The sequence below is a fragment of the Pygoscelis adeliae genome, unplaced genomic scaffold, assembly GCF_000699105.1.
Source record: "Pygoscelis adeliae isolate BGI_AS28 unplaced genomic scaffold, ASM69910v1 Scaffold318, whole genome shotgun sequence".
In the NCBI taxonomy this organism is placed as follows: domain Eukaryota; kingdom Metazoa; phylum Chordata; class Aves; order Sphenisciformes; family Spheniscidae; genus Pygoscelis; species Pygoscelis adeliae.
The window spans coordinates 4,527,118-4,542,409 of record NW_008825430.1 but is presented as its reverse complement, the minus strand read 5'-3'; the positions used below and the strand labels follow the sequence as shown (position 1 = coordinate 4,542,409).

Genomic DNA, 15,292 nt, shown 5'->3' with positions numbered 1-15,292 from the left:
AGCGGGTGCGCCCCCCCGCCAGGCCGCCCTCGCCCCGCCGCACACGGTGCTGCCGCACAGGTACTCCCAATCAAACGGGTCAACTCCCGCTGTCCAGCGCGGGTCGCGCCGGGTTTAAGCGCAAGCTCTCCGTGGGTTCCGCGCTTGCAGCCCGCGCTGTTGCTAGACCCGGCTCCCGCTTCTTTGGCCTCCATGTTGAAGGGGGGGCCCGTGTTTCTGTCGGCGAGACGCCGCGGGCTCGGCTGAGACAGGTGGCAGGCCCTTACCCCCGCGGCTGGGAGCGGGGGGCCTCGGCCGTTCCCCCTTACACCCGGCCCGTTGGCAAACGTGGCCGAACCAACGCTGCACAAAGCAGCCGCGCGCCCCACCCCCGCTTCTTTTCTCGCACGGATCGAACGGGCGCGACCATCGCGACAATAAGCCGTCACTCCTTTTGTGGGCTCTCGCACGCCCTCCTGCTGCCCGCTGTGTGAAAATCGAGCTCCGCGGCAGCAGCCCTTTACTTCCAGAGGTGCCATCTGGTCACTCACTTTCCCACCAGAGAAGAAAACTCAACGGTTTGACATAAACTCATGCACGTCAGCTTTAAGCAAGTCAGTGTACTATTTAAAAATAAACAAACCAACCCCCAAGAATACAGTACTTTAATCATCCAAAACTTTTACGGGTTTACAATCTGACAGCATACAGTGCCGATGTGCTAAAACGCTCAATTCATGTTTCCTCAATGGAAATCTAAATTGAACAGTTCCTCGTTTGTAGCTTACAAACAGTATTACTCAAGCTGTAGAGAGAACGAGGCTATTTCTTTAAAATACAACAGTAAATAGATAATTGCTTTGGAATATACGCTATGTTTCCGTGCTTAGCTTGGAACCAACAGAATCAACATACGTGGTCATTTGACTTCTGCATTAAGCCTGAAAAATAATCAAGAAGAACAAAGTATCTCCTCTTTTGGAATAAAAGACCTTGTGTTTATGGTAGCTGGTTATCAAGGTAATACCACTTTTACACTCAAAAATAATGAGGTCATACACAAGATCTCGCATTACATCAGTGTTCACTTTGCTTGTTGAGACTGTTTGCGATTCCTGGCTACAGACTGAATTCCTTCATTTATTTCAAAAAGGGTACACTTTGTAGGCACAAAAGCGAGTGCCGTAACTGTTCGTACACCATGCCAAATGTCTTGCAACAATGTGGAAGGCCAAACCCTTCTGGCTGAAAACACCCACTAGTTTTTTTTCATATGCCCAAGGATATCTGTCCTGAAAGTGCCAGTAAGTAGTCGAATACTTAGCTGCTGTCTACGGAGCTAAACCAATTAGCATAAGGTCCACTACTATGATCTGTGACAGGACACCTGAGAGTTGCAGCTTACAAGCCCCTGCCTTCGACTGGAATATGAATCATTAAGCAGCTAAACTTGATTTAATAAAGTAAGGAGGGGATTTAGGCTATCATTTCCATATTCCAGCCTTTCTTTTTCTCCTTCAAGTAGGAGATAACTGCCTAATCTTGTTAGATAACGATAAAATAAATCATCATAGAATCACAATACATGAACAGATTCCATGACCGTGCAGCCCTTCAACAAATGAAGGAAGACATTGCAGCCTGTTTTTTGACACAAAATGATTACGGTGCCTAGCAAATAAAAAGTAAAGTACAGCTTTAGGCAACTCAGCATATGACATGCTTTGGCCATGTTTATACAGCACTGCCTGTAAAAAGACACTTAACTTGTCACTTTATGCATGCCATGTAAGAAATTTCAAAATCTAAAAAGTTCTTTAAAGTTTACAAAAGCCAAAACCAAAAGAAGCCCTTTTTGTTACTAGTCAGATCACTTCTAGTTGTTTCAAAGTCATACTATGTATAAGCCTTTGGTTTTAACAGAATTAATCCCGGCTTGCTTTTCAGAGCACGCATTTATTTGTAATTATAATAAAAGGCCGATTTTGAAATAGGAAAAAAAGTGTTCTTCCACAAGCATAAACCAGTTATATACATCCTCACTGAAGGCACTATAGTTCAAAATTCTCTGTACAGTTGCAGTAAAATTCAGTCACCTCCGGAATACAGTCTGTCTTCAAAGATCCCATACAAGATTTGCAGCAAATTACAACATGGGCACAGTGTCAGAGAGTTGCTCTGGTAGATTTTTATAGTATATACAACCTGATGCAAAAATCCCAGTCCAGTATGTTTTCTATACACAACATGCTCATCATACTATGATCCTTTGATGAAAACAGTCGTCAGTTGAATTCTCTGTTGCTATAAATATAGCCGAGCAGTCCTTTAGAACATTTTTGTGAGTTTATGATCTCATGACAACACTGAGCAAACTAGTACGGTACAGTCCAAACAGCCCTACACCAACAAGCCTCCAGATTCTCATATTGTTTCAAAGAAGCATACTGTGATTAGGTACAGAAGTTACAGTGATTCTTGTTGCCTTACTAGTTTGCCTAGATATAGAACTTTAAATACTTTAATAATCACTACGCCATACAGATTTGACACTGCATATTGGTTAATCTCCGCATGTCTTATGTAGTGTTTCAACGTCAAGACATAAGTAGAATAGAAAAATCCTTTCCTAAAAGTGTTACCTCATTGCTTTATTAAAAAATGATAGATTGATAGGAAGTACTAATAGCTTAATACGACAGCTTGAAAAAAAGGATTTTTCCATTTGCCAGCAACTTAGGACAGTGGTTTTACAGTTAAGGCTGCTTTTCCTGTACAGAATTACGCAGAATTTAACAAATGCATGTCCGCTACTTCTAGAGAAATCGATACTTATGAATGTAGACAAGGATTTTTAAACTAAGAATATAAACTAAATAATGCTGATGAAAACATGAAATCAGTCTAAAAACATATCCAGTTTAGATACAGAGCAAGATACAGTTAAGGGACCTTTTGAAAAAGACTTTAAGGATTTAGGTGTAATAGAAAAACTGTCATTTTGCAAGGCTCCTACTTTTTTATTAGTCCCTCAAATCTCTTAGAAGTCCTTAGCCAATTTACTTTTGTTTGGTTTAAAGGGATGTCTTTAAACTTAATCACAGTATCAAGAACTAATAAAAAATTAAGAAGTAGAATTACAAATAAGACAGCAGTGAAAGATTTCTCTTCAGTGCATATGAACAAGGCTGAACAGCTCTACGCAATGAGCCCAATTGTTGTGTGAAGAATCCCTTATCACTAACGCATTGTTGTCAAGAATATACACACCCCTCCACGTAAATAAGCACCCCCAGATTTTCTAGCAAACATTTCAGTTGGGTCATTGTCTGCCCAATGATATTGAATGTCCCATTCTTTGACTACAGACAATTATACCATTGATTTGCAATTACATTTTAGTAGAAAGCACAGCCGAAGTCTTGAAATACAAAAAAAGTTCTTAAAAAAAAAACCAATCAAAAACTATGGTACAGAGACCGGTGGAGTTACTGTGTCTCAATCTGAAAAACGTGATGCATACCAGCAGATTATTAATATAGCTTTGCTTTAAAAGGAATGGGGTTTCCAGTCTTTTCCCTTCTAACCCAGGTAAAATGTAGTCCAAGATTGCCAAAGCCCACGGTGATGAGCGTGCCTTGACGACCCTTGAAATCTCCACACAGTTCTGACAACAAGATCTGCTAGTTGTCTCCTTCAACCCTTCTCTTGCGAACTGTAATAAGAGAGGAAAAAAAAAATGTTTTACTACTTTATCATTGTAGCTACTTTTCATATTTCTACAACATCAACAGTTACTTTGCCACATAAAGTTTCACATAGTACAACTTAAGGTAATGAACACTTAGTATTATCCATCATTTTAAGCTTAGGCTTTAGCAGTGCTTATTGCGTTATTCAGGAACAGCTTCAAATATTTGTGAGGAGAGACTTGTGGGAAACACTGATCATTTCATGTTTGGTAAGCAGATTTAGCCAGTAGTGTTTTTTACATTGCAGTTTTCTAGTGGTGGAGAATTACGTTTACATGGCTTCAAAAGAAACAGTACAAGAGTTTCACAGGATATCTGATTAATACACTTTGCAAAAAAAAAGTTACATTCAGTAGCCTAAAACATTCCATTTATTAACAAAAATATTAAACTGTCAGAAGATGCAAGAGCAACAAAAATTTGTGAATAAAATCACTAAAAGCTCACATGCTGTTTAGGCTTAAGAATATGCAAGATTGACTGAATGACTGGAGTTTTGCTCAATATTTGTAGGATTTTTAATCGATATCTCCTTTTCCCCCTATCAAATTGTGTTTTCCTTTTCTGTGCAGACATAACAAATGAGGCTAAGGGTCTTAAAAATTATATAGGACATCTCCATTTTGTTTAAAAAAAGTGGAGCAAGCATATCTATATAAGAAGAAAGTGATTCTGTTCTCCAATCCACTCCTTGGAAATTAGGTAGTTTTAAAGATATTTGCAATTTGAGTTGATCATCTTTACCTTCAGATCAAAAAAACAGAGGGAAAGCTGTTTTGTTTCCCCTCCCTCTTCCTGTCTCAAGAAATGCTTTAGATACAGTCTAAAGAAACAATCAGAATAGAATCACACTAGAATTTTACTCTTTACAAAGCCAATGTATTGCTCACTTTGAGAGTAACCCACGGACTTATCTCCATTTGAATCCAAACCGTTTTCATCAGTGACAGAAGTTATGCATACCTGCTTTCATCAGATCGCAAGAACAGATGGAAGAGTTTCCAACCTTACACTTCTCCAATCATGCAGTTAAAAGCAACACGCACACAGTTTCAGACAAAAAGGGAAGTAGTACAACACAGTGTAAACAAGGGAGAAAGATGATGCAGACTGTTTTTTTAGAAGAAACGTACAAAGGCAAATGAGAGACTTTGAACATCTCAGTTTTCAGTGCTCAATACCCAACAGGGCATTCAGAGTGACCTGTCTCTGTAGCTTCAGGGCTGGAGAGATGAAAAGGTATTTGCAGAAACTTTTACTCGCATACTCCAGACTAAGAAAGCAAAGAAAAAAAGGCAAGATATCAATAGAAACATAGATTTCCAACAGTCAAACACTAAAATGAGAACTAGTGAAAAGAGAAAACTTGAGAGAGACACCTGAAGCGTTAGATGAAAAGATAAGAATAACTGGTTTAGAATCTATTTTGAGAAACAGTTACGCAGTGTCTGAGGGCCTTTCTTCCCTCTCTGTGCTCTATTCCGTTACTCCTCCTCCATCGCTTTCAGAGCTGTTCTCCTCCACTTTAAACTTTACTCAGAGGGGAAGCAGATCTTTAAACCAAATTCCAATGTCCTACGTCAGTCCCTCTAATGTATTCCTCAACTACTACTACTACCACCAAAGTGCCTGGCCCGTTTTCATGCCGATGAGATGTAATCCTTACCACAAAGCATCTAAAGCCAAAAAGTTTCATTAAATGGAGTTTTAAAATGTAATTCTATTTAAATAGATGGACCACATTATGTCACTGTACTTGAGAGCTTCAAGTATTTGACATTATTATACAAGCGACTTCCATTCACATGCTGTATTATTAACCAATTTTCTGCTGGTCCATTTAGTTTGGACTCTAACAGATAAGCTCCAACAAAACTTACTGCAGCAAATAAAGATGCCACGGCTACCAGCTGCCTTTAAGCGAGGCAGGGAAGGCACCTGCACATGAACAGAACCGTAAGGGAAGAGATGACCAGGTGCCAGCCTCTGCACATGGCAGTACGTTCAGTTTCATTGCTCAGGCAATGCAAACGAGACTGGGTGTACTGGCATTGAAGAGGGCATCCTGCACTATTAATTTCAAGTGCTGCTTTTAAAGAAACGATGAACCTTATCTGAATAAAACTGAACAATCAAAACTATTATTTTCCCTCCCTTTGCCGCAACTCACGTGGAATTTGAATGTTCTTGTTCTAGACTATGCCAAAAATCCTGAACTCATACACCTGAACACTCTGCACCAAAATAATAGGACAACATCAAGCAGCAACAGAAGAGTAGGAGTAAAGCACAGGAGAAATCTGAAACTGATCTACTCATATTTTGCTATCCTGGTTACGTCAACAGGAAAGCAGAAAAAAGACAGCTTTAAAACCTGTGCCACACACACATTCATTTAATAGCCACTCTCTACTGACGGGTCTTACCCAAATCATTATTTTTTGTGATAGCTGCAGCTGCCCTGGCTCGAGGTCCCTGTTGTGTGAAATGGTATCCAAATTTGAGGATCTTGATGTTTTCTTCAAGCATCTTGGCAATTTCTACCTCTGCAACTGTGCCCAGCTGCTGCCTCTGTTAAAATAAAAAGGTACACAAAGACAACAGCGCTTATGTGTATTTACCCTAAAAGGGATCAGAATACTTTCATCATATTAGTCAATAACACGTAGCTTCATTTTGATTAACCTAAAAGGCAGAAGGCCATAAAACACGTTTGTGCACTTTAAAGGACAAGCAAGCACAGAAGCGACCAGGAATCAACTTCAACCGGATGCTTCTGGGAATCTTAAGGACAATCATTCGTGGGGTTAAGATATTTAAAAGTAAAATATTTTGGAAAGTTTATCACAAGCTGCCTTCTAAAAATATTCAGTCAACTATGATAGACTGATTTGAATTATCATATTACCACCACCTCACTTACCTGGTTATCAATTTTGATCTCTGTCAATGTTTCGTTGTCTTTCAGTGCATCGACCAGTGCCAAAATTCCAACTCCAGTGATGAAGTTTGATTCTATGTTTAAACTTTTTAATTTTGTGTTTACTCTCAGCATATCTGCAAGAGCCTTTGAATGCAAGAAAGCATCATTAAACTTTTGAATCTTGCTACAGTACATCATAGGACACAGTGATAAACATTTCCACTAACTAGTTCAATAGGAGCAACAAGTTCACAGATGCATGGCGTAACTTTGCAAGTTTTCACTTATTATTTGAGGCTGAAGTGAGTCCTCAACCAGGCATTATCTACATTCCCTTTTTAAATAGTATTTAGTCAAGAAAAGGCCTGTCTTTCTCTTGTTACAAACTAAAAAGCTACACAGAATATAAATTGTCTGAAATTAGCATATTGGACCAATTCCATTTTGTAAGCCTTCACAGCATACAATGAGTAATGCAAGCTGCTAAGTAAAGGCCAAAGAAAGGGCGTTAGTCAACTGAAAGGAGAATTGGATACGGTTAATTTGTAAACAGGAGATCTGACTTTCAAAATGCTTGTGGTAGGAAGAGGTAAAATTCAAAGCTCTAAGCACAGTACCAGCACGTAGCTAAAAGCACTCTTATGGAAATGGCATATACCTGATCTTATTTCTGAGAAAATAAGAAAAAAAGAATAGGTCACTGCTGAGGTTTACTGTCATAAAAATCATAACCTTGAAATTTTTTTGTATCCAGTCACAATGCAAAAAAACCCCAACAAAATCACACCCGAGAAAACAAGCCTTTATAGATTTTTATTACAAATGTTTCAGTTCTACTGAAAAGGAACTTTTTAATTGACCCAAAACAAAGCTTTCAAATGTTCATTTGTTCATTTAATGGAGTCTTTCAAACTAGTTTTCTTTCTAGTTTGTAATTAAAACAAATGCAAAGGGTTGTCCTGGCAAAACAGTTAGTGCTGTTTTCTTACCTCTTCATTAGCAAATAAATAAGGTACTGCTTTTGATTCAACATAAGAAAAACAGGACCAGATGAGAAATACTTAAGTTTCAATTGTGTCAGACTAGACACCGTGACTAATATTATGCTTTATATGCCAATGCTTTAAGCCAATCTTTGTCTAGTGTCAACTAGTAATCATTTACCAACTTTGATACAACAAAGGTTTGTTAATGAAAACATACTCTACAGTGTAACCAAATTTAATCATTTTCATCCCTAAATATTTAAACAGGATTCAATTCAATCCCTTACCATTGTCTTTCCATCCTAACTTCCCTTGCACCCCACTTCAGCACGTTAGCAAGAGTACTTACAACAGCAACAGGATCGTTGCTCCGGGTGGCTGCAAGGCTAAAATTCTTCACATGCGTGTTGGTTTCTAAGGCTTTTGCAAATTCTTTCAGCGTTGGAATCGGTATGTTCTTGAATTAAAAATAGCATTTCACTCTCTTGAGATACACAAGTTTAACCCGTCCCCCCAACTTCTTCCATTATCTTATTCTCTTTACAGCAAAATGTACTATAATATTAACTAAGACTGGTCTCCAGCAGTCAAAGTAAAGGCCTACATGTGTAGCAAAGCTATATGTAAGATGCAATGGCTATTAGAGCCACCAATTCTGTAAAGCAAAGTCGTCTTTACTACATTGATGCCATTGCCACAACAGAAGTGTTAAAAAATATTTAGCTGACTTGACAAAATTTACATGAACTGAACATTCTGCTAACTATCAGCATCAAATAAACCTCTCACAAATATAAAAAGATTTAGAGCTTTAAACTGGTGCAACCATCAGCATTTCATTCTCTGTGTTCTATTGAGAATAATTCCAGAATTTGCCAATTTATAGTTTGATAATTTTTACAGTGTAAAAGGAATAATTTTAGATAATTAATTAGGGTAGCAAATTCCTTAGTTTATTATATCAGAAATTTTGTTCTGTTGCCTTTTTAGGCATTTATTTTGGCTAGCATTTCTCTATTATACAATATTCTTAAACCACGTACGTTAGTTTCTTCCTTTAGTAAGAGCAACAAACAGCCCAGGCTGCTAGCAAGGCCGCAGCTAGCAGCCTGCCACTGCTGCCTGCACTGTGAGTCAGCAGTGCTATAGTTCTGTTTTCTTTCACGCAAGTATACGAAAGTTTTAGTCATGTTTAAAAACACAACTGTTACACTTACGAGCAGAAGCTGCCCTAATTGCCGCCAGCTCTTTTGTACAAGAATCAGAAGGATGTCAGGTACAAATATCACTTTGTTTGCAATAGCAGTGACTGAGAGCACGTCGCCTCATCAAGGACAAAGGATTCAAAGCAGTAGCTAACTCCACCATGGTGACCTGCTGGAACCGTCGCCAACTTGGCAGCAACACAAATCTGGGCTGGCAGTAAGAAGATCTAAGACTTTTAAAATACACATTTGGCACAAGAAACCAAGATGGCTTATCAGTTTAGCTCCAGGTTTCTGAGATTACACACACTGCAACATTTAGCAGAAAGGCTGCTGTACTTAAAATAAGCCTACCATGCTCTCTTGTAGAGTTTTACAGCTTAAAGTGTCTTCTACTGAGAAAAAGCAGCATATTTACTGCAGACTTCAGGTAATTACCTTAATGTTATTTAGATTAACTTCAACAAGACGGGAATCATTATCTTTAATCCTTTGCAGTGTCTCCTCCACATTTGTGGGATTTGGCGGTTCATCAAAAACAGGCAACATTTTTTCACCTTTTACTATATCTGAAAAGGCATTTAATTGTAATCAAACAGGTCACATACATTCACAGTGAATACGTGATACACTTACTAAATATTTACTGTATTTGAAGATCACTTCATCAGTCTCTACATCTCTCCCCCACCCAAAAAGCATACCATCCTCTCCTGACCATATTTTCATAAAGTTCTATTCTTTTCCAAAGGTCCTCACAGCCTTTCTGCTTTTCTTCCACACCAGCTTTTTTCAGAAGGCACACAGGAGTTGAATGACAAACACAAACATGAAACCTAAAACCCAACACACACAAATGCATGTTTATGCCTACTTTTATCCCCCCAAAAGTCAATTAACTGCAGAATAGATTTTAGTGTGTACCTAGATAGATTCTAATTCCACTCTTGCCAGAACTCAATCAGCAATGTTATAGACATGCGTATTTCCAATTCAAGACTGAATAGTCTATAAAGAATGCTAGGGCAACAGAAAATAGTTAATGCTATAGGAATTACGTGCAGTACAAAGAACTCGTTTATCTAGCACTTGCGCACACACTTACTTGAGAAGCTGTCTTTGTCAATCCCGTTACTGCTTCCTACTACATCACAGAACTGATTGTTTGTTATCAAGTTGGACATTCCCAGTATAGCTGTAAAAGGAGAAAAAGCAAAAAACCAGTTTTACTGTTCCTGAATCATTCAGCTCAGAGGCAGAGGTCCTTTAAATAATAACAACTGGTGTTTGTAAAACACCCAGTTATCAGCACAATCACCCATTCTATCTCTTAACAATTTAAAGTAGAAAAAAAATTATAGACTTTTTAGTTGGCTTTCACACCTTAGAAAGATTTGACCTCACCAGGTTCAAGCATCAAAGTTAAAAGTGCAGTTCAGTCACAAAATTCCTGACTGAAGCTTTAAGAATACAGGCACATAGCAACGCATACTTATATGCAAGAAAAAGCAATAGTGCACACAACAAAAATCAGCCAGTCTGAGGAATGAAATTAAAGGTTTTGAGTTTGAAACTCAGACATCTTATGCAGGCCAAAATAATCTACCTTCCTATAAATTATCACAAATCAACAAAGATGATGCGCTACAACCAAACTGGCACATAACACGTTCTAGTTTCCATCACAACTACAACTTCACATAGTCACATTTCAGATAACAAATACACTACCACGTTAATTGTAGATCTTTCTTGTCTAAATACGCACCAGCCCATTCATACTTCAAAAAAACTAACCTGCAAGGTCACCTAATTCTGTGTCTGTGGCACTGGTCAAGGCTTCCTCCAGTTCTGGATCCAGAGAGAATTTTTCTTCTGTATAAGATTGTACAGGCTTTTGCTTGGGGATAAATATTTTCCCTGGAGTAAAGAAAAGTCTGATGTTACTTTGTATTGCACAGCTACTTATCTTTAAACTTTCCTGTACTTAAGGAATACGTATTACATTTAGTAAATCCTGAGAAGAGCACCAAGGACAACATAAAGGAATGAGGTTTCTTCTGTTTGTTCTTGAAAGTCAGAGATGAGGAAAGAGCATAAGCAGGAATATAACATTACTTATTCCAAATTTTCAGGAGTCTGTACCATGACTCCAATCTTATTTGTTTCGCCTAAGTATTAGAAAGTAAAATATAAGCCTCCATTACACATTTTAAACAGCCTAGAAAAAGCGCCTGTATGAAAATTTAGTATCGCTAGAGAACGATGACCAATATCCTCTCAAGGGAGAAAGGGACCCAGGCAGAACTGTAACCTGAACGTGTCAGAGAAATAGAATATCAAGAATCATCTGAAATCACGGATCTGAGTATTCACTGCAGTTTTACAGTATACACGGTATTTCTGATTTCAGATGTTAACTCAATTTTGAAGTAAGAAAGGGGATGCCTGAGCTGCTTGAGAAAACCACGGTTTGCGAACAGCACAAAACCGTGCTGTTATCTGATAATAGATATCTCTGCCAATGACACTATTTTCTGAAATGACACTTAGAAAGGTCACAGAAGATTCAATGGGAAAAGGAGCAGTAGTAATATCACATTCTGCACCAACTTTTTAGTCATTACAGATGGGTAGTGGGAAAAGTTATTTTAGGAGACGTGCATGATGAAGAGAGGTCTGTGTGGTTAGCATAATTCCTGCACATATCTTCAGCTGAAAAGTTAGGGTAAGAAATCAGAATATGAGAAAGCTATTCTAACAGTTATTCTGAAAACAGTTCAGATTTTAATGATTTAGAATTTGCCTTTCAGAACAAAGAAGTCTACCGCTGGGTAAGAACCCAGGAGAGGTATGGGGTGCTTCGGTTCAGAACAAATTAACGTGGTAAATAAAAGCTCCGGTACTGTATGAGAGAACAAAACTGATGCATTTGATTGTGAATTACTTCTATTAGAAAACTGCGAATCTAATCTTAACAGTTACTCAAAGTTTTTCAAACTTTCCAAGTTGCCTGAGCTACCAGCGGACAGAGCTGGGGGAAAGGGGTTCCAACTTCCTTCAGCTATTTCCCGGGGTAGGAAGCGGTGTCAATAATCTTCCTATGAAGACTCAGTGCTAATTCAGGAACCCACCCTCTGCCATAGGCATAGCTAAAAAGCGTTTACACAAATCGTACCCGCTCATCCCAATTACACGATGACAACCCACCACGCACCAGAATCAGACCAGCTGGGCAGAAGCCAGAAGCCTAAGATTTTTTTTCCTCATACTGCATACAAGTGTATCTTGTTACGTGTTTGGACTAAGACTAAGTTTAGCATTTTTAAATACCTCCCAGTGACAAGAAGCTTTATAGGGGTGTTTCAGTTTTATTTCTGGGACGTTCCAACAAAGCGGGATTTTGGGTTCACCACTTGTGGGAAGCAATGCCTGAAGTCAGCTCCTGCGTCCCACAGCAGACACGGGCATAACAAAATCCATCCACCTTTTCTCTCTCTCCAAATTCCCATCCTAGATTACAGCAGGTTGTGGTTAATTTTCTTTTTACAGGAACTTAATGCATTACCACTAGCACAGATTACAGAGAAGCGTACCAGGTTTTTCTCTGACAACAGTTTGATGACCAAGATCTGTTGCTAGCAACACAGTATTTTTGTTCCTGGGTTGCTATCTCTTTAGAAAGTTGTATAAATGGTCATTACCCATATTTAGAAGCAGAAAATAAATCTCCTTACATAACTGTACTGAGTACAAACAGTAGCTGAAAGCAGCTGACGTGCACTACCACCCACACCTCAGGTTTGATGGACAGCGCAAAAGAAACCACGTTTGTGGTGATTCAGGATTAAAAGAAAACCTTCATAAATCGAAGGCTTAGGTAGTAAATGTTTAAGATTATGTTGACATAATTGATACAGTACGTTTCTACCCCCGTTTTATTTTACCAGCGTCTCCTACTGGGGAGAGAATAACTTTCAACATAAATTGTAATTTTCAGAAGAGATACGAGAACGTTTGATGAGGTTTTCATTAACCCATGGAACACTGAACAGCATACACATGATCTAAAGCCTTTCATTACCTATGTTTGGGTTGTTTTCCCTCAGTAATACAGACTAGTAAGAAAAAGTCAGGATTTCAGAGTACAAGGAAGGAGAAGAGAAGGAAAGTGCGATTTGAGCACCCGAGCCGTCATTCATGTCATCTTACTTGCAGCATCAGTGCAGCAGGCAGCAATCTCAATTAAAAGCAACTTCGTAAAAAATGTATTCCGACCTAGATCAGCCTCCTGTCTGGTTCATCACATGGTACCCACAAAAAAGAACTGCTTTTCCTGATGTTACTTTAAATAATGCTTAAGTTCATAGGTTAGGAACTTCTGGTTCTAAACATTTGCTTCCTAAGAGTAAGACTAAGTTTATCCATACATGCCTGACTCTTAAGATAACCTAAAAAATATATATATATATATTCAGTTTTTATTAAAGCAAAAATGTTAAAAACCACTCCCCTCCAGAAATGTTCATTGCAGCCAACTCCAGTCACATGAACAGGGCCAGGAGCAGTTTTTGTTATAAAACAGGTCACACCCTTGTGTATATAATCTCTCATTCATTGGCTTCATCTCATCCTAGCCCAGAGTTCAGAGGTTCACAACGCACATACGAAAGCAGGTCCTTCCCCACTCCCCACTTCTAGTAACGAGCTTACTTCAAAAAGGGTAAGACCCCTGTGTCTCTGGGGACAATGATCGGACACTCAAGGCCTGCTGCCAAGACAGTTTGGCAATTCCCTTCCTCCCTTACACCCAAATGTAAGCTTTAAAAAAAAAAAGACTACACATCTGTGCAGCCCATGAGATGAATAGCTTTCTTGGCCCTCAAGCAGAACGTTTCCAAATAGCAGGGATTTGATCACATGAAGGAACATGACATCCTTCATTTCAGCCAACAAGGATACTGCAAAGATTAAGCAATACAACATGAAGAGGCAGACTTCAGAGAGGTTCGTATCATTTCTGTAATAATTATATATTCAGGTCTTCTATGCCTTTAGCTAACATGTTACATGATGCACATCCCAGGATTAATTCACAGGCTTTCTTTGCTACAGAATGAACTTTCAATTCCAAGATCCACACAATCGCGTTGCTCAAAAGGCAAAACACTGGATGACGTCTGTGGAAGCGCCCTAGACATTTCACACACGGGCTCACAGTATCTAAGGCGGGAGTGAAAATCTTGCAGAAATCAGGTCTGTTCAGTCTGGCCATGCACTGCATGCAGATCATGTGTATGCTGTTCACAGTGTTCCATGGGTTAATGAAAACCTCGTCAAACATTCTCGTATCTCTTCTGAAAATTACAATTTATGTTGAAAGTTATTCTCTCCCCAGTAGGAGACGCTGGTAAAATAAAACGGGGGTAGAAACGTACTGTATCAATTATGTCAACATAATCTTAAACATTTACTACCTAAGCCTTCGATTTATGAAGGTTTTCTTTTAATCCTGAATCACCACAAACGTGGTTTCTTTTGCGCTGTCCATCAAACCTGAGGTGTGGGTGGTAGTGCACGTCAGCTGCTTTCAGCTACTGTTTGCTGAAATTGCTGGCACTATTCTCCTGTACCCCGCAGCCCTATCCCCATGCTAGCAGGCAGCAAGCGGCCACAACTTGCAGATCAGAGGAAAGTCTAAAATCCACTTTGCAGTACTCTGTTTGCAGAAAAGGAATCTAATGTCACCTGAGGACAACCGAATACAAGCTCATCTCATCAGTGACTTCATGAAGAAGAGCAAGCAACATCTGATATATTCCTTACATCTTATGCTCCTTAAAGCTTCATCAATCCAGAAATTGATATAATCCATAATTCATCACCTATTCTTACCATGTGACAGACTCAGGTTCATCAATTCACTTGTAAGCACAATTTAATACTATTTTTTTTAAATTCAACTTACAAGTGACTTCCTCAATGTCTTACTGTAGAAACAGTACTGTTATTCATTATCTGATTACAGAGCACATACCAGTGAGTTAGAAAACTGTTTTACATTAAGGCTAGAGCATCACATGCTATTTTGTTCTAGTGGTCTTGTATGGAGAATGTCAACTCAACAAGTTTTTTCTCCAAAGCTCCTACAGGATATTAGCTTCATTTTACAACACGTAACACACTTCCTTTAAAGACCAGTGACTGAAAGGCAAACAGAGAACACAGCATCCCAAATCCTGCTGCAACAGAAGCAAATGGTGATCTAGAGCAACAACTGAGCAGGGCAGCACCCTGCCAGGTGACTACAGTTTCAGCCTAACAATATTTTCTGGGTGATAGAGCAGGGGAAAAAAAAAAAAAACAAACCCAAACCACCACCACCCCCCGAAAAAAACCCAACCAAAAAACCAGACAACATTAAAGCAGAAGTTACATGAAATGTAA

General features: G+C 38.9%; 2 protein-coding genes across 2 annotated transcripts in view; both read right to left on the bottom strand.

Annotated features, from left to right (window-relative positions):
- Positions 1-518, bottom strand: part of LEO1 (Leo1, Paf1/RNA polymerase II complex component, homolog (S. cerevisiae)) — a 13,083-nt gene extending 12,565 nt beyond the window's left edge. Inside the window, exon 1 of the mRNA XM_009330994.1 lies at positions 59-518. Coding sequence (XP_009329269.1) covers positions 59-518 — 460 coding nt within the window. The remainder of the gene's footprint in view (positions 1-58) is intronic.
- Positions 519-2,983: 2,465 nt separating this feature from the next.
- Positions 2,984-15,292, bottom strand: part of TMOD3 (tropomodulin 3 (ubiquitous)) — a 17,814-nt gene continuing 5,505 nt past the window's right edge. The window contains exons 3-9 of the mRNA XM_009330963.1: positions 10,643-10,765; positions 9,951-10,040; positions 9,284-9,414; positions 7,990-8,097; positions 6,655-6,798; positions 6,158-6,302; positions 2,984-3,694 (exon numbers count right to left, since the gene is read on the bottom strand). Of these exons, the coding sequence (XP_009329238.1) occupies positions 3,663-3,694; positions 6,158-6,302; positions 6,655-6,798; positions 7,990-8,097; positions 9,284-9,414; positions 9,951-10,040; positions 10,643-10,765 (773 nt within the window). The 3' untranslated portion in view covers positions 2,984-3,662. The remainder of the gene's footprint in view (positions 3,695-6,157; positions 6,303-6,654; positions 6,799-7,989; positions 8,098-9,283; positions 9,415-9,950; positions 10,041-10,642; positions 10,766-15,292) is intronic.